The following is a 25928-nucleotide window of genomic DNA, read 5'->3' on the forward strand; positions in this document are numbered from 1 at the left end:
TTTTGCTTGAAATAAATTAGTTTTAGTGATTAGTTTTAGTTTTTGTGTTAAAGACCTGATATTGACATTGGTGATTAGTTGAAATTTTTGGTTCGATTTTAAGTCTCAGTTTCTTATGCTATAACTAGCAATGTGTTTAAAATACGGAAACGTGGCATAGCGGATTATAAGCAAGAAATCCGTTATCTTTGTAGGACTTCAAACGAACTTTTCTTTTCCCGTCGCGAAGCAAAGAAATTCTTGTTCTAGTCTAATGCATATATCAGTAAGTGTTTCTGAAGAAATATGAGAAATTGAATATAGAATTGCCTTAAAAATGAATTGGCTTTTTATTTTCAAAATATGTCTTTGCAAATAATTGATTGTCACGAATAATGAAGAAACTGTTAAGCTCCTCATAATTTACAGTGAGGCGTTATCATTTATTAATCGTCGATATATCTCTATGACGCGCAAAAATTATTTCAAACTAAGCAAATACGTGTTTCATGAAAAATTGACAGATAAATGTTTTTAGAAGAAAAAAAAAGAAGCTTCGATTTCAAAGCTGAAGTGTTAGTTTGTTTTAAAATTTACTTTTAAATTGTAATGAAGAAAGTTGAAAGCAAGTTTTTTAATTGTTTAAAATTGTTTTTAAGTAACCTTTTTTAAAACATAACTTTAGCAGACGAAAGTTTAAAATACAAAATAATTAACGAATAAAACCGAAAAAAAAAAAAGAAAAAAGAAAAGCATGGGTTAAAATTTTGAAAGGGGAATAATTTCATCTGAAGAGCATAGCAAAAATTTTAATGGAATACTGTAAAATAAATTAAATTGATCTGGTATAGACTTTGCTCAAACACTGATATTGTTCGTTTCATCCCTGTTATCGCTTAATTAACAAAGATTACGATAATCGCGTAAGCCTTTTCATTATTTTCAATAGGAAATCGGTTTCTTTATGAAAATTAGAGTGGAAGTAAGGCTTGTTCTGGTATGATTAATGACAATAGAATTAATACGTGCTTATAATTACCACCTTTTAAAACATCAACTATGACCTCATTAACAGCGTGTGTCTATTTGCAAGGTTATGCATGCTAATATTTGTCGTGTGCCAAAATATCAATCAACCACGATTTACTTGAACTTACTAATTGGTAAGTAAGAAAAATAAGGAAAAAAAAAATAAAAAAGAGAAAACGAGAAAAATTTATCTCAAGAAACAAGTGGTGAGGTTTAAGAAAGGTTTTACAAAACTTTAAAATATTTCAAAGGTTTCAATTAATCGGAAATTAATCTTGCAACTTTCTTCCACATTTCAAACCTTAGCTAATTTAATCTTTTAACATTGTCACCTAAAAAGTTTCCGGTGTAAACTATAAGTGATGACAACGATGATGTTATAATGATGACGACGATGATAATGGTGATGATAATAACGACAACTATGATTTATTATCAAAACTTATTAAATATTTAAAGCTCGCATTAAATTATTTTAAACGAAAGTTATTTTTTATTTATTTCGTTTTCATAATTATTAATGCTTTATTGAAATATTTCCTTTCAGGAACCTACATTTTTGTTTATAATTCAAATATTTGACACGAAAAAATAAAAAGATTACGCTCTTCATCCAAATTCAATCCAAAAAAAAAAAAAATAATCGAAATGAATGAAAAGCAATGTTATTTTTTTTTTTTAGCTTCTCTACAAATATATAAAGTCGCATACGTAATATAAATATTACAATCGTATATTTCTGATTGTACAACCCATTTTTAACTTATGAACGATTGCGGTATACCTATGTTCATAAGTTACATAATTTAATACAAGTTTGATGAATATTTAAAAAATAGCCTAAGTTTTAAAATATTAAACTTCTCATGTTGATTTTAAAGCGTTCGACTTTTTATCCATATATAAATGAGATAAATGCTACTTGTATTTTGAAAGCCTGAATTTATTCCAGAACTCACTTTTTCTATTCAAGTTCTGCATTCGTGTTTAAAATAAACATTTAAAGGTTTTTGCAAAGTATTTCATCTCCTAACCGATAATGAAACGCAACCTTAAAGTGAAATTTAAAACAAAAAAAAAAAAAAAAAACAAAAAAAAAATAAAAAAAATACGCCATTCCTTAAGATGATAACATAATCATACAACTACAATTTGTGGCTGTAGACAGACTTAAAAGCTCTCGCAACGTCGTGTAAAGAATAAGTACATGATGTCCTTATAATATTAAATGTTTAAGACGAGGAATCGTTTAATGCAACAAGCAAAGCACAAGATGCACCAAAAAGTATTTAAATTATCAAGGGTCACTGGATTTAGACAAAAATTTACACGTTGTCACTTTAGTATGCGTCGTCAAACTAAGAGTTAAAATAATGATGCGCAAAGAGTTAAAATAGTGATGCGCGAAGTTTCGCACAATTTTACAGTCGCTTAATTCCACTGCAATAAATATCAGGACGTTACTGTATTTGAAATCGAAGATTCATATGAAGTTTCTGTACATAGGCTTAATGTTGCACATTGCATACAAAAGATCAATCTTTTTGGAAAAATACTCAGTGAAAATTGTGGAAGATTCTGTGAAAGATATATGTAAAAAAAAAAAAAAGATCAATCATAGAAATCGATCGAAATTGATTGGCAAGTGATTCTAATCGAGACTGTTCGAAATTTGATAAGAACAGTGTCAAAACAACGTGCCGAAACAATCAAAAACAAAGTAAACAGTTTGTTTATTAAATAATTTTCAGCATTATTATTTAAATCTATTTGAGGTTCATCATTCTTATTATTGTTTATTTGGTTTCATCCTAGCTACACACAGTGGGACAGGACTTAGCGAAAGGGTCAAAATTGAAGATTATATTTAACTGTTTAGCATACATTATATAACTATAGAAACGCAAGTGACCAAGGATATAAAAAAGGCTCTTGATTATTGTTTAAAGTGCTATGTAAAAAACTGAATTAACAGCGGTGAATTTACTATTTTTAAAAAATATATATACAAAAAAAGCATATATTTAAAAATTGCCGCTAAATCCAAAATTTACCTTCTGCCATTGTGAACTTATCAATATTTCAACTTGATGTTTTTTTTTAAAAAATTTTAAGTCAAACTAAAGAAAGTTTTCTTAAAGTCAATGTAAATTTCATTGCAAAATATTTCGTATTTTTATGGTGTGTTTTCATTTTTGAAATTTAAAATTGCAGAAATAAAATTTTCAGCGCGTCTGAGCGCGTTATAATCAATCACGTTACAAGGCCTAAAATATGTGAAATAAATTGTATAACAAAACGTGGCAGCGCCTCAGTCCATAATATTATTTTTACTGTAAACTGTTTTTGTAAAGCAAAAAAGAATGAAATGAGAACTAAAAAATCAAAATAAAATAATAAAAAAATTTATCTAAGTCTATTGTAAACTTAAAAACAAAAATATAATTATATTTAAAGAGAAATTTATTTAAATTCAGAGAGAATTCTTATTTGAACTTGGTCAGATTACAGAGAAGGTGCTGGTGCCCAACATCTTGTTCTTACAATTGAGCGCGGTTTTGATGATTCAATTGAACAGTTCGCAAATAAACTCAAAAGGAACCTGGAAGCTTATTCACCAAATTTTTTTTTTTTTTTGCGTAAGTTTGGCGTAAGGTCCAAACTGTGAAAGCCGTATTCACAAAACTTGCGCAGTTGCGTTTCAAAAAAACTTTCGTAAGTTTTGGCGTAAAAGTTAATCTCTAAACTATCGGTATTCAAAAAACTGAAATGGGTTCATCAAACTTTCTAGAAACTTGCTCAACTCAATTTAAGCAAGAAAAGTTACGTTTGCTATGAGCTGCCTTAACTTTGGTGTAACTTTAAAATCACTAAATAACAAGAATGGCGTTATATTATTATGATGCATATGTAGTTCTATTGTCAGATTGATATATTATTAAGGATTTTAACATATATAAATTACATATATTATAATAAGGGTTAACAATAATCATAAATATTAACAAAAAATAGCTACATCAAATTGATATAACATCTTTTAAAGATTATTTGATATATTCTTCTTCACAACTTTTTTGTAAAAAGGCACGTGTCTTATTAAGTATTACGATCATAGTTCATATCGTTGTTTTACGAAAACTTGGTTTATTAAAAAAAAAATCAACTCGGTTGTTTTTTTGCGTAAGCTCAGCGCAACTCCTGCGCAACCCTAACTTTACGCTAATACTGCGAAATATTGGTGAATTCCAAATAGTTACATGAACGTACGATTTCCGTAACCTTAGTTGAGCTGTGCAAGAGTTACGAAGGTTTGGTGAATAAGCAACCTAAAGACATGAATAGAAGGCCTGTATCTGACCTGCATTGTTCTGTTTGAGAAGAATGTAGAAGAGACAGGAGAGGTTGTTCGGAAAAACCACAAAACGTTGAGTTTGTCGGAATAATCTGTCCTGTCTACTAGAAACAACAACAATTGATGGCAAGGAGGCTACAATCCTAAATCAAGCAACAAATTCTACTCAGTTCTGCTATGTGACTCTTCAATCTTGCTATCATAAAATAGTTAGAGGAAATAAATGATAAAAAAGTTTCAAATATGGTTTATCTAGAATGAATTGGAAAAGTTGTATGGGATACCTACTTCACATCAGTTAACAAATCGAGAAATGGCAAGTAAGAAGAACGTGCCATAAAGAGATGATAGAAAAAAAAAAAGAAAAAAAAAAAAAGGTTCACAACCAACTGAGATCAAAACTAGGTCTAGTTATATATTTACACATAAAGAGGAGGTTATAAAGTTAACTTTGGTGGGAACACAGCAAAATTTTTTCAAGCCAATCAAGGACGTATTAATAGATGGACGTTTAACACATTACTATAGATCAAAGATGCCACCTATTTGCCAAAAACTATGCGTGTTACTATCAATTTTCTAAATTCCTGATACAGATATTCCGACTTCTACCCGTCAAATTTGTTTCACTAAACTTCCCTCAGTAAACCCATTATAAATATGCGTTTACTGAAGCTTATGGTCATAAAAGACAAAAAAATTAATCAAGAATAGCTCACAAATCTGAAAAAGGTTGATTTGAGCTATGAACTTTGCTCAGTAAAAATTTAACTGTGTTTAAAATTTGACGTCTAAAACTAGGTTTTTGCAAAAAGGCTATGTATGGTTTACTAGAATGGATAGAGTAAAGTGAAACAAATTTTCTTTGTTAAGTTGAAATTGCTATGATTAGTTTAAAAGTCGAGTAAGAGATTTTCAGTGTTCTTTTCATCCCACTTTCAGATTATGCTTCCCACTTTAAGACTCAAGTCAATGAGTATTTCTTATTTTTGTCGGAAATGTCGAACTTATTTTTGTCGGAAATGTCGAACTTATTTGCCTCACTTTTTTTTGTGATTTTTTTTTTCGCGAATGACCAAACTATAAACATTCTTATTTTCGATACCTAAATCGCATTTTGTCTAAAGGTGTTATAACCAAAAGCATCTTAAAGTTAATAAAAACAATTGATTTCAGAAGTTGGAAAGAAATATTAAGTATGTATTTTTAATGAACATTTTTGATAAAACATTTTTAAACAGTCAGTCATGTAAAGCTACTTTAACTTATAATGATCTTATGATTTTTATTATTATTGTTGTTACTAATAGTAACAACAAGATAATAAATATAATACGACCATACCTTTAGTTGCTTATTCTTGAGTCTTCTACGAGTGATATACAACCTTATTTTTAACCTTTTTTAGATATATTAAAAGAAGTAATCTTATATTCCTATCTATTATCTCATTACTGGATAAATAATGAATCTTCATGAGAAATATTTAAAACATTTATGTAGAAATTGTGGCTGCATAATAAAACAGGATAGTCACTATCAATTAAAACCTATTGTTATCTTTAAACAAGCAACTCTTAGTTTTTACAAGCTGGATATAACCTCAGACAATCAAAAAGTTTATCCTGAATGTTTATGCAAATGATTTCATATGATCTTATAAAGATTAGATTTAAAATCAAGAAAAGTCTTTGAAGTTGAGAGGAGTGATAAATTCTTCACTTCTCCTGAACACACAGAAACGTCTTATGTATGTAATACACTCACAAGAGTTGGAAGAAATAAAAAAGTACACGCGATAAGTATTCATCAACAGTTAAAAGCATTTGCATCAAAACATGGTTTTGACTGTTACAATGAAAAGAACAAAGACTATTTTGTAATAGTTCAAATCAATAGTTATCGCCAATCAAATGACATGTGGAGACTATTTTAAATCGTGAAGTGCCATTAGCCAATAATGTTAACAAATCTCTTCCAGACCATCTAAATCTTCAATCTACTAATATTATATTCTCCAACATTTTATCCATAAACATCTGTAAAGGTAATAATGACTTCTACTATCTTTTTTTCTAATCAGAAATAAATTTTCTGATTTTAAAAATTTCCGAAGCACATCAAATGAGGATGTTGGAATAATTGAAACAAAAGAAGGCAATACAGTTGAAAACTTTTAAGTTTTTAGACATAAAGATTGTTCATTAATATCTTCAGAAGTCTGTTGTGATTTTAGTACCATATACCGAACTAACTTGCGTGTAATGGAATCCAGGCTAAAGAGTAACGAAAGTCAATCATCTGTTACCTTTAACTAGCCATTTTTTAACTGTGCATATTTTCTTACACCGGTATATATGATAAATGTAGTATAGACAACTTGCATTCTTCTATATGGATGTTTAATAGTACATTACAACAATGTAATGTACTATTGAACATCCATATAGAAGAATGCAAGTTTTGAATAATTTCTAAAATCAAAATTAAGAATTATTAAAATATTTTCATAATCTGGGAGTATTTGCAAATATAAAATAGCACCAGTTTAGACATTAAGTTCCATAACATGCGAGTATAAACACACCTTTAGTACCACTGCAACATTTCTTTTCATGCTCTTTAAAATTCGATTTTCTAAGATAAAGCAAAAAAAATAATAATCTTTTTGATAATATTAAAGTTTTCTGCCATACTCATTATTGTGACATTTCGGACAGGTAAATTTAGTTATTAACCGTTCTTCTGATTTTTTTTCAACTTTTTTGTTTCCTCTTCTGCAATTGACTTCTCAGTAGAAATTGCTGATGGTATGAGCTCTTATTCGAAATCCTCTGATAAGGACAAGTCCGCTAACACTTCAAGATCTAGCTCAATAAAATCCTCCACAGTTATTTCAATTTCGTTATCAATATTTTCTAGCAAAAAAGAATTATCTTTTTGGTTAATTTTGAAGTTTTCTGCCATACTCATTTTCTGTATTGCTGCTCAGAAAAATATATTAAAATATTTTTATTGAATAATCGAAACCACCTTTTCCTGACGTCGAATCAAATAAAAATCCTCCCATGTTTTGCAATTATCACCTATTGTTTCGCTATTGTTATCTAAACAATTCCGTAACACTCATGTCTTTTTTTTTTTTTGAAACAATGCGTTGAACATCCATCTATTAATACGTCCATGAGCCAATCGAGTTATTCAAAAATGTATTTCGTTTAACAGTAATATTTCTTTTTTTTTTTTTTTTATTGGAAAAAAATTAAAACTACCATAAAATATTGACTTGGTTTTAGCAATACCTTTACCAACAAGATTATGTGAGCGGATCCGCTTTAAGTAAAACGCGAAGAACAAAAACATCCATTTCTTCCCAAATTGTATAACTTTCGAGACTGGACTCGTCACCAGAAAATCGATAAACGACGGTTTGATTTGTTAAATTGAGAAAACAAAACATAATTCACGTCATCCATTTTTCTCTCTTAAAAAGCGGAAAGGGAAATATTCAAAATGTTTTTAATAGGAAAGAGTCTTGGATGATGATGATGATGATGATGATGATGAATCATGACAAAGCTTCTATACTAAAAATTTTAGTATAAGTTACGGGTTTTATGGCAACTGAGAGCTGCAAGATGTCATTGTATGCAAAGAGGAATTGAGAAATGGTCAGTCGCTGCCACTTCCGCCACTTAGCCTATGATTACTTGGTCGTGGTTTATATGTAAGTTTTCTATGTCTTTTTTTTTTGTTATACTATATTTTACAGGTCTAAACAAAATAAAACGAGATGTTATTAAAAGATTAACAATCATTCATTTTTTTAACGCCAGAGAATTCTTGTTAGTGCCACGTTCATAAAATTCATTGTTTTGAATAAAGCAATATCGCTTTGATCTGTAAATTCTGTAAACGAAGTAAAAATTCATAAAAAGAAAACTAAAAGTAAAGTTTTATTTATCTAAGCGAAACAATCTGGGGCGAGGCTGCTTTTAGAACGAGTAATCTCGGAAGGTCTGGATCCTAAGGGGTGTTGACTTATATGCAATCGAGAAACAAAACTAAAAGAATCGATGGTTTAAGTCTGGAAAGTATCAGAGGATATTGGCAGTCCTAGAAATAGTGAAAAATCAAAAGTGAAAAACCAAAAGGAAATTTTTATGATCAATTCCAGCAGAAATTGTTTAGAAACGTATAAAAATAATAAAATTAAATTACATTTCAACACAAATTTCTCAGCTTCAAATCTTCAACTTTCCAAAATATTGATGTTGAAAAAAAAAAAAAAAAAAAAAAAAAAAAAATAGAGAAGCTTAAAATGGATTTAAACTCATGTTTCTCAATGTAATCTTCATCTCCGAAATATCGCTTGGTGTTACTCTGCAACAACCTCCTAAAAAAAAATGTAAAGTTAAAAGCATTAAAATTGATGAGACTAGTGAAAATAATTTTAAAGTTGAACGTCACCTATCCAATTTGCTCCGAGTTGTATCCAAGTAGGGAGGTAATGTGATAATTTCTGGACAGGTGTATCTTTTACCCAACTGCAAAAAAATAATTGTATTAATTGTACTTAAGCAACTTTAATAATTCTAAATAATGGCAGAAATTGAAATAACAAAAAGCTGATTGTACAAATATCAAACATGAGTTGTTACTATGGTTTGTTACCAGGGCTGTGGAGTCGGAGTCGAAGTCATAGTTGGAGCTCATTTTGGCTGGAGTCGGAGTCGGAAAAATCGTACCGACTCCGACTCCAGCTTAAAAAAAGTCTATCAAAGTTTTATAATTTTCATATGGATTTTATAGATGTTACTTATTAAAATATTTTATGTTCTGTCAGTCTAAAGCACAAGTATCAAACTCTAGCCCTTCAGTTGTTACAAAACTACAAGTCCCATGATGCTCTGATAGCTGTAGGATATCCAGACATAATGGGAATTGTAGTTTGCAACAACTGGAGGGCACCAGCGAATTTCTCCAGGTCTTGGTGGAAAAGATTCTTCAAGAATATGAACTTAGAGAAGAACAAATTCTTTCTGTCCAACTGACAATGTTTCAAACATGATTTTGAGAAATTCATAATTTTATTAGTGACTACATTAGAGTTTATTGCATAACAAGAATTCAGAAAAGTTGTTTGTTCAGAAATTATTTTCTAATAAATACTGTTTAGAGCACTAAGTGGTTGGATTATTTGTATCATGATGATGAAATAGCCAATGTTAACATTTTACTACAGTAAATTCGTAGTTAAATATTGGTTACTTATGAAGGAGTCGGAGTCGGGAGTCGGTCCATGATAAAATCAAGGAGTCGGAGTCGGAACAGCAGCTTACCGACTCTACAGCCCTGTTTGTTACCATGGCTTGTTAAGATGACTTGTTAAGATGGCTTGGAACCATGGTTTGTTAATGTCTTGTTGACATGGTTTGGAACCATGGCTTCTTTAATACACAGGAAGATGTTTTAAACAATTTAGAATTTACTAAAATACAGCGTGGTTGATTTACTAAAATACAGCGTGGTTGATTAACTCAAATACAGCGTGGTTGATTTACTAAAACACAGCGTGTTTGATTTACTAAAATACAGCTATTCACGAAAGTTTAAACGATTACAGAATTTTTATCAAGTATGTTTGGTTTTTGTTTAATAAAGAAAAACTGTAAAATGATATCGACTTAATTTTTTTTATTTATTAAAGAAAAAGTAATTAGCTTTAAAATGAATATGAACATGTTATAAAAATTTTAATATTTAGTTAGAAAAAAGCTATCACAAAAAATCTTATAGGAAAAATAAGAAGCACAAAAGTTTAAACGAATTGCAACATTCGAACAAAAAATGAAAAAAAAAAGCCAAATTAATATTTGAAGTGTCCTCCTTTGTTTTTATAGCAAAGATAAACTCGTTTATGCATTGATTCAACTAATTTCATGCACATCACGCGAGGTACCTTCAGCCAGTACTCATTCAAAAGTTGCTTTAAATGCTGAGTTGATTGAATTTCATGGTATGTCAGTTGATTGTCGATCCAAGACCAAATATTTTCGATTGGGTTGAGATCTGGTGATCTAGGGCACCAGGGCATCACATTGAACTTTTTTTTCAAAAAATATTTTTTGATTGAGTGTGCTGTATGAGCTGAAGCCCCGTCTTGTTGAAAGATGAATTGCTTGCTTCTGCCATACAAGTGTCTGATTGATGGAACTAAACACGTTTCCAATGTGTTCTTCTAGGTGTATTGATTAATTCGGCCTTCATACAGCTCACAGAAGCCTATACCTTTGCGAGAAAAACATCCCCAGATGCCAACCGAACCTCCACCGCCTTGTCGACGATGTTGCAAAAACCTGTCTGAATATTTCTCAGTTGCAAATCTTTTGACATAGATTCTTCCCTTGCGGTTTACAACTTGAAAGTTAGCTTCATCACTCTTCATCACCTTTGTCCGACAATGTTCGTCTCACGAGCTCTCTGCTAACTTTTGGATTATTTTTTGACTCATTGAAGATTTTTGCTAGCTTTTTGTAGCTGAGTCTGGGGTTTTCTCTGCTCATTCTGAATATACCATTTTTGTCACGGTTGCTGAGTTTGGATGGTCTCCCAGTACGCGGCATGTCGGAGACGTCCTTGGTAAGTTCCCAGGTTTTGATGGTTTTTCTAACGCAATATTCAGAAATGTTAAGTATTTTGCCTATTTGAACGTTTGTGTGATTTTTTGTCCACGCCATACCAATAACTTGCCATTTGATGTCACTAGAAACTGATTTTCGACCCATTTGCACGCAATTGAAATTAATTTGAAATTCACAATATTTTAAGCTGATTTTTAATGAATTAAAAGCTGCCTGACGATGTTGTGATGAATTTTTTGATTGAAAAACTACTCAATTATTCGCAGCGGATTTATCAATTAATTAGCAAATAATTGATCCTAAATTTCGCAGCGGATTTATCAATTAATTAGCAAATAATTGATCCTAAATAAAATCGTTTAAACTTTTGTGAAACCTCTTAATTTGTATCACCTACCTTTTAATGAAATTTCTGAGTAAACGGTACTGAGTCAAAACCTACTTTTTTTTATTCTATTAACAAATAACCTATTTACCAAATTGGAAAAATAATTATTTTGATATCTATTTCCGTTAGAATTTTATTCAAGAAAAACCGAAGACTAGATTTGAAAATTCTGCAACCGTTTAAACTTTCGTGAATAGCTGTACAGTGTGGTTGATTAACTCAAATACAGCGTGGTTGATTTACTACATTTCACTTGCAATTCAAATTAAGATGAGTTTTTTTCGTTTTTTATTAGAACTTTCCTTACTCTCTCTTTTTCCACACTTCACCGCTGTTGGGCTTCACAAAAATACTCTTCGTGGTGATTCCTTTGATGCTATGAAGAAGGGACTATAACAAAAAAATAGAAATCAATTTCAAAGAAACAGGATATTTAGAAGGTCAGTTTCTCAAATGTATTGTAGCATAAAAAGATGAACACATGACTTAAAATTGTATAAATAAATACATTCTATTTATATGCATTAAAGAACTAAATATGCTAAATTAAAAAAAAAAACTTTTTTAAAAAGCCGCTTGAATAAAGCACATTAAAGTTCACTTTCTGAAAAATGCAATAAATAATAAGAAGAGTTACTAAAACGTAGTCCTTCTAATGCATTTGCAAAGAACTTTATGTCTATTTTAAAATCATTGACTGATCAGTATTGCACCTCATAATTTTAATATCTCTTACTTCAATATAAAGCGGAGAAGTGCAGTTAACGCCCACTGCAACGACCTACAAAAAAAAAAGCGTTGTATTTCTCATTTCTAAATTATCTTGCTTCAATCTAGAATGGAGAAGTGGCGCCAACACTGCAATAACCTACCAAAAACACTTTTATAAGTAATTTACCTGGTCACTTCTGTTTACTAACTTAATAGCATTCGATAAATCTTCACCATGATTTAAATGCACGCCATCCTGTTGTTAAACACAAACCAAACTAAAAATGAAACTCTACATAGAGAAAAACTAAGAAGAAAACAAATTAATAACAGAATTTATACCTTACATGAAAAAGTGAGAGCAAACTGTAAGTTTGGATATTCTCTAATTAACTCAATAATTGCTTTTGCTTCGCTCTGAATTTAAGCAAACATTCAATAATTCCGATGGATGTCGCAGTAGATACAGAAGTGCAGTTACTAAAATTGTCTCACATTATTGTTAAGAAAACCAAACGTTTTTTAACTACTGCTTAGTTAGTTTGATTGATTGACTTTTATATTGTCATTTAATAAAATAGAAAAACTAATTTATGATTTTCTTCATCAAACAATTTTCTTTTCAGAGTAATTTTAAAATAAAGATGTACCAAAGCAGGTATAGTTTCGAAGATGAAGTAACTAAGATCTTGCTCTGCTAAAACTCTTAGCCTTTGTTTGTGCCAAATTATCAATTCCTTAAGAAAAGTTTAAAATACATCAACTTATGTTAACATTTGCTTATTAAAAAAAACAAACAATTATTTCATATTATGTAAATGCTTGATTAATATCAATTTTCTTTTGGAAAATCATTAAGGCAAACAACTTGCCTCTTTGGAGACAGTTTCAACATAGTGTCCAGAATACTCAGATCCATCTCCCAAACAAGCACCGTATGGACCTAGTGATGCACAAGCTAGTGGTTTTCTTCGAAAAACTGAAAAACATCAAAACAGTTCAAAATGAAAAACTTTTACAAAAAATTAAAAGAAAAAGATTCAGATTTCACTCTAAACAGAGTCATTTTAGACATTTTCCATTCCAAACAGAGTCCATTCTAGATCTACTATAACAATTTTATCACCTAAAACGAGTATCTTCCCAAATTTTTATGAAAAACGACCACAAGAGTACAAGGCACGCTGGTCCAGATAACGTTAAAAAAAGATGAGAAAAAAAAAAAAAAAAAAAAAGCCTCTACTAAGAAGTCAAAGTCTCAAAATATTTTAATACTAAGTTTAAATTTAATTCATTATAGTATTCATGGGAAGATTAATGTAAAAGCATTCGGTAAATTTATAGCAATGTCACGCTTCTATCTTATTTAAATCAGCTAATACAATTTGCCTTACAAATATGGACTTAAACGTGTTTTCATGTTAAAAAATTGTCATTTTTTAGATTTTAAGGAAAGAGATTTTTACAAATTTCATTAACATTTTAATTACTTTTGTAATTTCATTATATAATGTTAAGCTATCTCTTTTATTCGGCGTCTATTCAAGGTGGGTATAAGAGTTCATTCAGCGTGTGAACATCAGACAAATCTAATTGATCTTCATCTATTAAACTGGTTTCTGTAAGCTCAAACTAACAACGTGCTGCTAAACGAACTGGCCTATGCCTGATCGGGTGCTGCTCCAGATTTAAATTACAAGATGACATCGATTGCAGACAAAGAACCAAATACTTATTCAGCAGCACTTTAGATGTAAAGGGAATGCAGCAACTCTTGCAGCAGTGATTCTGAAACTGCACAAAAAGACAAAAGAGATCTAAAGGTAGGACCGTATGCATCACTGTCAGATGTGAGGTATAATCATCTAACTCGTTCAGCAAAAAAAGAATGAGAACTTGTAATTTTTATGGTCCGATGCGTTGGAATCTAAATTCTTCCTAAACGCAACGAGAGAAGGATCGGTGGTGGCAGAATACAATCAGGTATGACGATGAAGTAGGATTCTCTCGACCGCAATGAGCATCTCCGGATTTTTCTCTTGAAGATTAGAAAAAATTTTATTTTCACATAATGCACATGATGCTAGAATCGTTGGTTTTAACGAATAGGAGATGATTTCTAGTTTTTCTTCAACTATTTATAAATATTTTCAATTTTTACAACAATTGTTGTACCGTTTTTTTGCCTCCATAGTTTTATGAAATAATTAAAAAAACTGTTGCGTTAATAAATTTAATTTGTGTTCTTCCCATTACAAATCATCCCAAAAACATGAAACCTCTTCCTCACCTCAGCACGTGATGTATAACATAATGACGATTCCCAGTTTTGAATACTCGTTAATTGATGCGAAATTATATAACAGCGAAGTAAGCTAGGGATTCTCGAAACGTTTCGGGAAAAATCAATCGAGAAAATTGTTACGTTACGATACGAGAGGTTTCGATCAGTTACGAGAGCGATTTCGAAAAATCAACTAATTTCTCGTAACATTTCATTACGTTACGGGAAATTCCCGGTTGTTACGAGAATCATTACGAGAATGGTTTCGAGTTTCCCGAAACTTATTTTCCCCAAATTTTCATTGTCTCATTACGAGAATTATTTGTGTTTCGGGATATTTCGGGTTATTTCGAGTTATTTTGAGTTCCAGAAATGATTTGCAAAAAATTTGATTAACCAGTTAATCAGGTGAAGTACGCATTTTTAGGACATTTGACGAGCGCGACAGCTGAATTTCGATACATATCGAGAAAATAAAAAAAATAATAATAAAAAATGTTTCAATGGTCATAATTTGCTTTGAGGATGGTTTGCTTTTGCAATGTGACGTAGTTTGAAGAAGCGATGAAGTTAAAGAAATAGTCAAATCGCGAAACGTCATAGATTGTTCGGGATCGAACTCACGACTTTCTAATAACGGGGCACATACCTCAGACCGCTCGACCATTGAAACAGTGTAATAAAATTTTAAAAAATTACATTATTTAAATTATACATAGTACATTTACTTTTTAAAAAATTAACAAAAAACTGATGAATATAAATACGTTAAGAGATGAATATAAATACGTTAAAATAGGTTAGCTTTTCTACTTTAATGTAATTTAATACACTACAATAGTTATTGTAATTGTTTTCATCAAAACAATACAATTTTTATTGTAATTTTATTTCATTAAAACAATACAATAGTTCTCGAATTTTATTGCATTGTTAGAAGAAAAACAATACAATACTTATTGTAATTGTTTTTCATCACAACAATACAATACCAAAGTAAAATTTTGTTATTGTTTCTGTAATATTACAATACAAAATTATTGTTTTGTAATGTGTAATTGTATTTAATTTTTACAATTACAATTACAATAGTCCTAACCTTAGTCTTGATAAGTAATATAATAAAAGACTTTAAATTGATATTTTCAACCTTTAATTGTGTTTTTTAAAAAAAGAAAACAAAAATCAACTGTAGCGCTCGTCAAATGTCCTAAAAATGTGTACTTCAACTGATTTACTGGTTAATCAAATTTTTTGCAAATCATTTCTGGAACTCGAAATAACTCGAAATATCCCGAAACACAAATAATTCTCGTAATGAGACAATGAAAATTTGGGAAAAATGAGTTTCGGGAAACTCGAAACCATTCTCGTAATGATTCTCGTAACAACCGGGACCCGATCGAAATAAATTTCCCGAAAGTTTAAATACTTTACTCTCGTAACTCAAACACATTTCGAGAAGAGTTCCGTTACGAGTCTCGTTTCGTAACGTATCGAAACAAAAATAGTTTCGAGAATTCCATGCTTACAGCGAAGCCATAAAAACCCAGTCCTTTAACTCAAATAGTCATGTTGCTTTTTTTAAATTTCTTAGCCTTTTGAAAAAATTCGCTAATATCAGCGTTTCGGTAAGAGTCAAAATGTTTTTTTTTTTTTTTTTTTTTTTACATTTTTTTAATATTTTTTCTTCGTTATGAAAGACAATCTCTCATAATTTGCAATAAAATACGGGTGCGAATGTTGAATAGTACCTAGCTTTCCTAAAACTATAGAAATAAATCTTTAACCAAGAACTTTTTTTTAGCCAATAAACACTTTGCTTTAATGCCAAACAATTCTATGAGCAGCATTTATGATTTGATTGGACAATAAATAAAACAATTCTATAGCTCGAATTAAAATTCGAACAAAATACCAATTGAATTATTTAATTAAAGCGATGTTTAATTAAATTCGATCGTGCTTTCTATTCTCGACGTTTTCGAAGCAAATAAAAAAAAAAGTCTTTTAAATACTTAAAAACCGCAAATTAATGGCCGCGCGCCAATATATTTCGAGTTCACATCTGTTTATATTTTCTTTTAAACGCATTTTAAAAATGAATCTGGATTAATGTGGATAAAATTGTTCACTTGCAATAAAAAAGCAATCTTCAATAATGGCGGAATCTAAAAGGCCAGACTGAATGTTATTTTGAAAATAATCTAAACGTAATACCATTTTACCTAATACCTTATTTATTGACAATCGATCAATAAAATTACTCATTCAGCATTCGCTGTGGGTAAACCCCATAATAGTTAAAAACTAATTATGAGGCGGGTTACTCATGAATTTATTACAAACAATAGAAATAATCTCCTCGCGTCAAAAAAAAAAAAAACAATTTTCTGAAACAACTGATAAGCGAAAATTTTACACGTTTAACGTTGTTTTAAAAATGTTTCATATAATATTTGGGATTGTATATTTACAGGTTTATTTGCGAATGTAGCTTTTTGAAACTTGTAGATAAAATAAAAATTTAAAATATGAAGTGTATATAAACTTACATCTTCATGTAAACTATATATATATATATATATATATATATATATATATATATATATATATATATATATATATATATATATATATATATATATATATATATATAAATATAAACTTTATCAACACATATTTTACAGGTATAGTATCACAAAAAATTAGAAAGAGTTCAATTAGTTCCAAGCAATATTTTTTTATGTAGCAATTTTGTTTCGAGGAAAAAGTATTCACGATGAAGAGAATACTGAGCAAAAGATTCTACTCAAAAAAGATAAGCTGCATCACCGCACTTTTAGCAATATTCGGAGTACTATATCTTACCATTGAATTGAACGAAAAGCATTTAAAGGGGAACTATATTATTTATAGCACAGAGCAGTTACTGCCTATAAAAAGTCTTGCAACTAATACGACCCAGTCGATGACTGAATTTTCATTTAATACAGAATCTTCCGATAAATTTACAGATGTGGCATCACATGAAAATCCTATGAAGGAAAGCGAAGCTCTTTCTCATATAACGTTTGACACAATCGAGAAAGACGCTAATGCATTATACACAGTGCTTATCTTAATTTCATCATTTGTAGATCATGGAGACCGAAGGAAAAGAATAAGAGAGTCATGGGGAAATTCTAGCATGTGGAATACAGCAGATAAATACAAAATCGTTTTTGTGACAGGGAAGGTCAAAGTAGCGAAATCCATGATCCAAATAGCGGAAGAGGCAAAAGTATCAAAGGATATTATTTCTCTGGATATACCAGAGGATTTCTATTTACTCGCTAAAAAAGTCATCATTGGACTAATTTGGGCAAAGCATAACATGAAATTTAAAGCGGTTTTGAAAGGTGACGATGATACCTTTGTAAATATAGATAATGTGATCGATTTTATAAACAAAAACACATTAGCCGATGGCTATTTCGGACAAAGCATGGCCGGACAACCGGTGGAGCGAAATGGTCGATACAAATTAACAAAAGAAGAACATGAAAAAGACCACTACGATCCTTACTGCTCTGGTGGAGGATTTATTTTTACAAATTCAAGTGTTTACAAAGTTATTCCAATATTCGATTTAGAAAAGGTTTTAAAAATCGATGATGCGCATATCGGTGAAGTGGCATTCAAAGCAGGTATTTTACATAATAACTTTATATTAATATTATAATATTAACATATACACGCATATGTCTATATATATATAAATGTATTATAAATGTATATGTATATATATGCATGTGTATATACATGTGTGTTTGCTTTTTTAGGAATAGTTGCAAAAATGACAGATGGATTTTATATGTGGAACAGATGGTGTGAGTATAAAAAAGATGTCAAAGTTTCACATCCATCTAAAGATCCTGACTGCATAAAATTTCTGCTAAAAAGATCAATGATTGACAACGGAAAACTACCTCGAGATCCTGAACTGGAGAGTGAAAGATACTACAAAAATATTTCATTATTATCATAAAGAAGGATGATAAAAAAGATTTCATTTTTATTTTATATTCAACTTGTTTAACACTTTAAAAACGTTTGGAGTCTTTTTTAAGTTTTTACCATTAAGCAAATAGAATTACAAAAATTCATTGTATTGTAGTGCTTCCATTTGCAGCAACATAATCCAGTAGCGGTATACCAGTGCCAGAAACCAATACGGCCTGACCATATGAAGAAATAGCCCCTATCTACTATCCACTTAAGAACACCACAGGAACTTTATCTTAAGATTTTAAAAATTCAGGATCTAATTCGTCTGAGTTCTTTTCACAAACTTAACAAAACAAAACAAAAAAATAACAAAAAAGACCAAAAACAAAAAATATAAACTATGAAGTACAAACATTCGAACTTCAAAAAAAAAAAAAAAAAAAAACGTGAAACGAGGTTTAAAACGCATGAGTAAAAAATAAAATACTTGAAAAGGTTAATTTTTTTTCCCTTTAAAATGTCATCTTGGAAAAGAACAAAGATCTCTAAACTTTCGTCATTTAGAGATGACCTGATTTTTGTGGTAGATTTTTATACTACTAAAAAAGGTCTTGATTTTTATACTACTAAAAAAGGTCTTGAATTTAAATCACGTTGACAACTTTCAAAATGGTACCTCCATTTCAAAATTAGATATTTTTTACAACAAAGCATTTCATAGTGTTTGTCTTTGGTGCAATTTTTGTATCGACTTTTAGAAAAAAACTCTTGTGCTTATGTATTCAGTTTCTCGGTTAGATTCCAATTGACAATTTCATGTCCAGTAGATCCATCATCTGAGTTGCAGTAATTTTAATTGTCTAAATCGAGGTTTGTTGTGCAAACGCCTGAGAGGCGAGATTTATTGGATCGGCAAAACAATGTTGCTGTTTTCAAGTTAGAAAATTTAACTAATCTTCAAGTAGATTTAAATCAAACAGTCAAAGCCTCTCTTTATGAAGTTTGAAACAGTTCCCTATAGGAAATTCATGAAGCCTGGCTAGTCTGAAATTTTAGAATTGTATACAATGTTGGGAATTAAAATTCAGGTAAATAATTTTTTAATTGGATGTTCATTCATCAAAAGTCAACTTGAATTTCTCTCCTGTATTTTTAATACTTTGAAGTACAAGTTAGCTTTTGATTGAAGTTGGAGACCCAATTGCAATAGCAGGTAGCTTAACATGTTATGCTGGTTAACCAGGCTCTTCTGCAGTCTCTAATGCATGTTCCAACACCATTATAGAGGCCCACTATTTGTGAAAGCTACTTGTTGATATTCCTTATATCTTTAGTAGCTTTTGCACATTGCATATTATCTCATGTTTGAATTGTACCTATGTAGGCTTCATTCACTCTTAGAATGTTTTGTCTTCAGAAAAGATTTAAAATTATCTAAAAATGGTGTAATTAAAATAACAACTTGCTTTTTCCTAATTAATCAGGATTGAAAATGATTAAGGTCAGTAGATTCTCCTGGTGATCGATCACCAAATTGTGGTTGGTGTGAGATTGATGTGAGGTTGGTCAACGTCTTAAAGATTATTTATTTTTTTTGTTTTGTTTTGCTATTGCTTTAATCATATTAAATACAGCCATCATTTAACACAATAAATTAAGGATCAATGTGGGAAAGGGAAGGGGGGGGGGGGATTGTTTTTGTGTAGGATTTGATGAGAAAACTCTTCTTCATATCCATATATAAGAGTTCTTAAACATGTTCAGAGTAAATCATCTATTTTAATTATATATATTTAAAAAAAAAAAAATATAATTTGATATTTATAATGGTTTGTTTCTTTCTCCTTATTATCCCCCCCTTTCTTTTCTTTTCTTTTTTTTTTTCATCAGCCTTTTTGGAGTGGCGATTGACCCTATCCGCAGTAAATCTGGTGCTAATTGTTTGTTCAAAACATCGGCAAAAGAGATTTTTTATAAACCAACGTCTTTTTTTAAAATCATATTAAACCATTGAAACAAAAATACGTAAAACATTTGTGAAAAATTCGTGGATAACAATTATTCCGTAGAACACATTATCTTCAAAAACACGAAACACGATCAAAAACACGAAACACGATCAAAGACATGAGACAGATCTTTGAGCTTATTATTAAAAATTTCATGAATCGCAAGTTAACGAATGGACATAATTTTGCGATTTTCTGTTTTATTTTTACTCAACAAAGAGAAAAGAAAAATATTTTGATAAATAGATCGTTTGGCTTCGGCATAACTTCGGCTAATTTAAAAGCCGAAATTGATAGTGTGGTCGAAAACATCTAAACCAACATCACAGCAAGTGAAACAAAAACAGGCTTCCTTCAAAATAAAATAAAACAAAGACCTTTTTTTTGACACACCTTAATTTACATTCTAACATCTTTAGCAAAACCCAACCAAACTATCCTTAAACCAATTCATTTAAAAGACAGTACAGCACTTAAAAACATAATACAAAAACAAAATCCTGCCACAATGTAGAAACACCTTAATTCTATTTACAATGATTTGAAAATTAGCAAAATAAAAGCGAATACTGTCCAGTCATCTAGATTCTGTTTAAGTAAAAGCGAAATGGAAAATCTATGTAATGGGTTGCTCACTAAATTTGATTCCTCAAGAGTTTTTATTTTAAAAACTCAATTTAAGTAGATGAAATAATAAATAAATTAAAAAAGAAAAAGTTTTTACCAAATTCTTGATCTTTTTTTTTCCTAAAGATTTAAAGAAAGAGAATCGAAAAAAATTTAAAAAAAAAGAAAAAAAAAAAGTTTTAACTAGATGCTATTGCTCCCACAGTGTTATTTAAATTGTAATCATCACCATCATTCAAACCGTATAAAAACGAGGCATCATTTCAATTATGAAAGGAAAAACCATTAAAAAATTTCTATGCTTTAATTGAAATTATTTAAACATAACTTTACATATACAACTGTTCGCCTCTTTTTATATAAATATAACTTTTAAGAACCGACAAACAGGTTTGTAGTCACACACAACAAAGGACAGCCCACAGAACTTCGATATCTGCTACTGAGCAGTTGAGAAGCCGGTCACTGGAGAAGTTTTATAAAACTTTTTAGCATCAATAATCTGTAAATATTTAGTAAGTTAAACTAATGGAAAAATTCTAAATACGAGTATGGGTCGCTATAACCCGCCCAATATCTTCGATTAAATTTAAGAAAAAATTTTTAAGTCTTTTAGGCCTTTATTTGAACATAAATTGGTAGGATATCCATACTAAATATAATGGACACTTTACTTACACTTTTTATGTTAAATAATGTCCAACACATCATAAGTCATCTTAAACTTGCATATATGAAAAATGATTTAATAGCAACAACCTAACTGCAGTGTTTGGACTGGAATATTTACCTATTTATGTACTAGAATTTAATCACTTAATATATATTCTTTGTTTTTAGTGATGTTGTTAGTTCAAGCCATTTGAAATATAGATACTTTTAAGTATTTAGTATAAATTAAGTTTTAACAGTAACTACTATATGGTATGCTAGTTAGCACTTTAAGAACTTTTTCAAAAAGGACCAATAAGTAGATTACTTACAGGATCAGAGGAACTTGTCCAGCAAGGCAAAGTACAACATCAATTGTCGGAGAGTATAGGATTTAAAGGTTATCAATTATGCTGCTGAACATGGGATGCCACTGATACAGTACTTTAATTTTGTTATCATAAACCAATATGCATTAAAACATTACCTAATTCAGTTTGTGGAAAATTACTGTCTGGAGTTTCCTGTTCCCATGAATTTAATCATTTTTGAAAAACTCTGCAATGACTTATTTTAGTAATATTTGAAGGGTACTAAATATATTGCATATCATAAGCTAAGCTATTTTCTTTAAAACATATTAATACGCAGCAAATTGCTGATTTGTTATAGTAACTTTTTTTGAACATGCTTGATGTTATGCCACCTGTAAACAGTATTTTATAGTCTTGAATTTTTACAAGAGGATTCCCCTTATCTATGATAGAAGAAATCTAGGCGGCGAAAGCAATCAATTTGAAAACTTTTATTTTGAATAAAACTCATTCCTATAGGCTAAAGAGAAAAACACAATAGGCTGGCTAACAAAACCATTAGCTACCAAACTATGTAATCAATTATTTGATTCTTTTTACGTTTTTTTTTTTTTCTTCAAGAACATATGCAGACTGTATTTCTGTATTTCAAAAGAATACTATAAATTTATAAAGAGCACCTATATTATATATTTTGGTGTGGTTATTTTGCTTATTGACCACTTAAATATAAGCCAAGACAACGGCATTAAATGCTTCTCTCAAAAATCATTCACCTTAATCCAATGCTAATGACTTTGCCATTTTACAAGAGTAAGCACTGTAAAAAGAATGCCATGAAAGAATTCTAAAATTTTTATGTAAAAAAGCTGGAATCCAAATAAACTTCTAAAATAAAAAATTACTTTCATAACCATATATTATCATTCAACAGACATAAGGTTGCTTTTCACCCAAAAATTTTACAGAATGAAATAGGAACTTAATCCTCCTCCATTCCTTTTTTACTTTGATTCTCGGACTTTGTATATTTATCACTGTTATGTGTTTGTGTAATTCTTGTTTACTTTAGTGTATCTGAAAAACAATATGCTAATTTTCTAGTAAAAAAAAAGGAAATAGCCTTAAGGTAATGAGTAAAAATTCATTTATATCAATCAATAAAAAACATAAGTAAAAGCTCTGTAACAGACATACAGCTGGATAATGTCATTTGAATAATATGTTGGAAAATAATATCAGTTCTTTGTTCATCTCTGTTTCACAGCCAGTTTTCAAACTTTAAAATTATATTTTGCTAAACATTCACTTTCTGCAGCCTGTTCTTTATACTGAGTTTTTATGTGGTTTCAAAACATTTTAGGATTTTACATATGCTCTCTCTCTCTCTCTCTCTCTCTCTCTCTCTCTCTCTCTCTCTATATATATATATATATATATATATATATATATATATATATATATATATATATATATATATATATATATATATATATATAAAATACATGCTAGCAAACTGTATAAGAGATAAATGACAAAGCTATTTTTACCAGTTTTCCCAAAATTCTTCAACTGCTTGCAGAACCAGTTCCCCACCCTTGAAAATTAAGGATTCTGATTCTGCAATAGAACAACCCAAGTATTTCTGAAAACCAGTAACACTTGCCTGAAAAATTTACATAAAAATGTCTAAAATATATTTTTTTTTACAACTGAATAATCATTTTTAAAAAGTGTAGATAAATTTGATTAAACACGCTTAAAATATTTGTAAGCATACCTGGTAAGTTGATGACAAAACTGCATCAGCACCAGCTTCTAAAAAACTGTTGTTGTATGAAGCAAATTAAATAACATTATTTATTATCAGTTTTTTTATAACAACCATTATCTATTGCTTGATATCACATATTTCCAAACAAAGTTTTTATTTAAAACAATATTATGAATATTATCATAGGGAACATTTTATTTTGAAATTGTCAATAAATTTTGAATTTTACATGCATATAATATTTTAAAATAAGAGTTGATATCTACCTTTTATGAACTTGTAAAATTGTTTCATGGTTTTGTAAGATCATACTTGCACTCCATAATGGATTACCCTGATTATTGAAAATACATTTTTTAATAAGTAGAAAAAACAATCATTTTATTTCAACAGTTTTTAATTAAATTAAATTGAGTTTTAAGAATAAATTCTAAAAGTTTCTAACATTCAAGTATAAACACATCAAGTATTTGTAAAAAATGGGGCAGATAATAAAAAAATATATTATGGTTCACTGCTTTACTATTTCATTATCAAGATAGAAAGATTTTTCTTTCTTAACAAGACTCACTATAGGGTGTAAGTAAAAAAACAAAACAAAACAAAAAAAAAAAAAAAAAATAGGATTGCGATGCGATCAGATTTATTGTCAGAATAGGTGATAGGTTGACTAAGAGTTGTCATTATTATCACATAAAATACACAATTTAATAGAGATTATTTAAAGAGCAACACTTTTTCATACAAATTTAGACCACATTTTATAGTTAATTGTGTCTACTCACGTTAATTTCTGGGAACGTTTTTATTAACTCTGAAGAAAAGCCTCCATCAAAAACAATAGGAGCTACAACACAAATCAAAATGTTAAAAATCTGGAGTGGTGAGAATTTGCATGGCAGGATATTAATATATCCCTATCAAAACTACCCCTTATTTAAAGTGTTTTAACATACATTGCATTTTTTAAAACTTGCAAAATAAAGAGAGGTATGGGTATCTCAATTTTAAATCCAATTCCAGTTTTTTTGTTTTAATTATTTTTTTTAAGGTTAGTTTTCACTAAAAAAAAACAAACAAAAATGAGTTTGGTTAGCGAATCAATTTTTTTTTTTTTTTTGCGATACGAATTTGTATTTACACGAACTTTCTCGTATTCACGTAAAACAAGTCAAAGTTAATGCTAAAATTTTAATTATTTTTCCAGTAATTCATGCAATTTTGTCGTTGTTTAACAATCCAAGATGTGCGTAATTAAGAATTTATGGTTATCCTTTATAACCGCGAAGATTTTTGTGGTTTTTATTAAATCGCGAAGATATTTTTGTAGCAGAACAATTTTTACGTTTTCATGAAATTCGAAGGCGTATGTTTTATAACATTGACCTCAAGGATGTATACAAAAAGCACGAATGTTATTTAATTTCGCTTGTTTATAATCTTGGTGTCTTAAAACAGATAGGGTATCCTTCTTACTAAAATAAACGCCAATCGCGAGGCATATTGAGCTCAAGGGAGTTTTTTTTTTTGTACCAAAAAAAGTCGTTCGAGGGAACTTTCGACCGACCTTTTTTGGTACATATAAAAAAATACAAAAACGAAATATTATAAACTTTTTCTTTGCCACACGCAAAAACCAAAAAATAAAGGAAATTTCTAAGAGGGTTGGTGACTCCTAAGTCTTAAAAGCTATCCCTAGGCTCAAGAAGGCTACCCAATTCAGGTGCCCAGACCTTAATAATTTTCTCAGTAGGTAAAATTAAGTTGGTCCGAGCCACTTGAGATAAACCGACTCTTTTTTTTTTTTTTGGCTAAGATCGCTTGAGTCGTAATGAAACCTTGATCTCGAGTAGTGGTAGATCTTCAAATCCAAAGAATTTGATTTCGAGGTCTCATCCTTAAATCATCCACGAGTAAAATTCAAAAAAAAAAAACAAAAAAAAAAAACACAAATAACTTTTTGAGGATTTGTATATAAAACTCGATTTCGTAAATCAGTTAAAAGGCGTCAACAAAGATTTTTGATTGTTTAATATTGAACTTTGGCAAATTAAAGTAATTTTTTATGAGTAGAAAAGTTTCTACTTGTATCAAAACGGTAATATAATTTATATTTTTTTCATTTATATTCATATTGAGTTTAAAATGGCATTCAGTTCTTTGGCGAATTGTG

The 25928-nt window shown here is 29.7% G+C and overlaps 2 protein-coding genes across 9 annotated transcripts; one reads left to right on the top strand and one right to left on the bottom strand.

The window, feature by feature from the left end:
• Nucleotides 1-8079: 8079 nt before the first annotated feature.
• On the bottom strand, nt 8080-24852 carry LOC149876328 (uncharacterized). Of its 8 annotated transcripts, none has more exons than XM_090075520.1 (14): nt 24712-24852; nt 24541-24602; nt 24022-24089; nt 23762-23807; nt 23532-23647; nt 21114-21136; nt 12979-13085; nt 12757-12843; nt 12449-12523; nt 12294-12362; nt 12132-12176; nt 11703-11785; nt 8834-8910; nt 8080-8759 (listed from the first exon to the last, which is right to left on the bottom strand). In XM_090075520.1, the coding sequence occupies exons 1-14, from the start codon at nt 24716-24718 to the stop codon at nt 8680-8682; spliced, it is 945 nt and encodes a 314-aa protein (XP_089931646.1). In that variant the 5' UTR covers nt 24719-24852; the 3' UTR covers nt 8080-8679. The 8 variants fall into 8 exon arrangements, 4 of the variants coding, with proteins under 4 accessions (XP_089931646.1, XP_089931649.1, XP_089931648.1 ...); XM_090075523.1 differs by having other exon boundaries at nt 23762-23799; nt 24712-24785; XM_090075522.1 differs by having other exon boundaries at nt 23762-23799; nt 24541-24783.
• Nucleotides 17055-18538, top strand: LOC149876329 (beta-1,3-galactosyltransferase 1-like). The gene is made up of 2 exons (XM_090075519.1): nt 17055-18079; nt 18215-18538. Exons 1-2 carry the CDS (start codon nt 17173-17175, stop codon nt 18418-18420), a joined length of 1113 nt encoding a protein of 370 aa, XP_089931645.1. The 5' UTR covers nt 17055-17172; the 3' UTR covers nt 18421-18538.
• Nucleotides 24853-25928: the final 1076 nt, after the last annotated feature.

Source organism: Hydra viridissima, unplaced genomic scaffold (assembly GCF_058129835.1).
Source record: "Hydra viridissima isolate aposymbiotic clone 2 unplaced genomic scaffold, HvirCarnegie_v1 scaffold_22, whole genome shotgun sequence".
Taxonomy (NCBI): domain Eukaryota; kingdom Metazoa; phylum Cnidaria; class Hydrozoa; order Anthoathecata; family Hydridae; genus Hydra; species Hydra viridissima.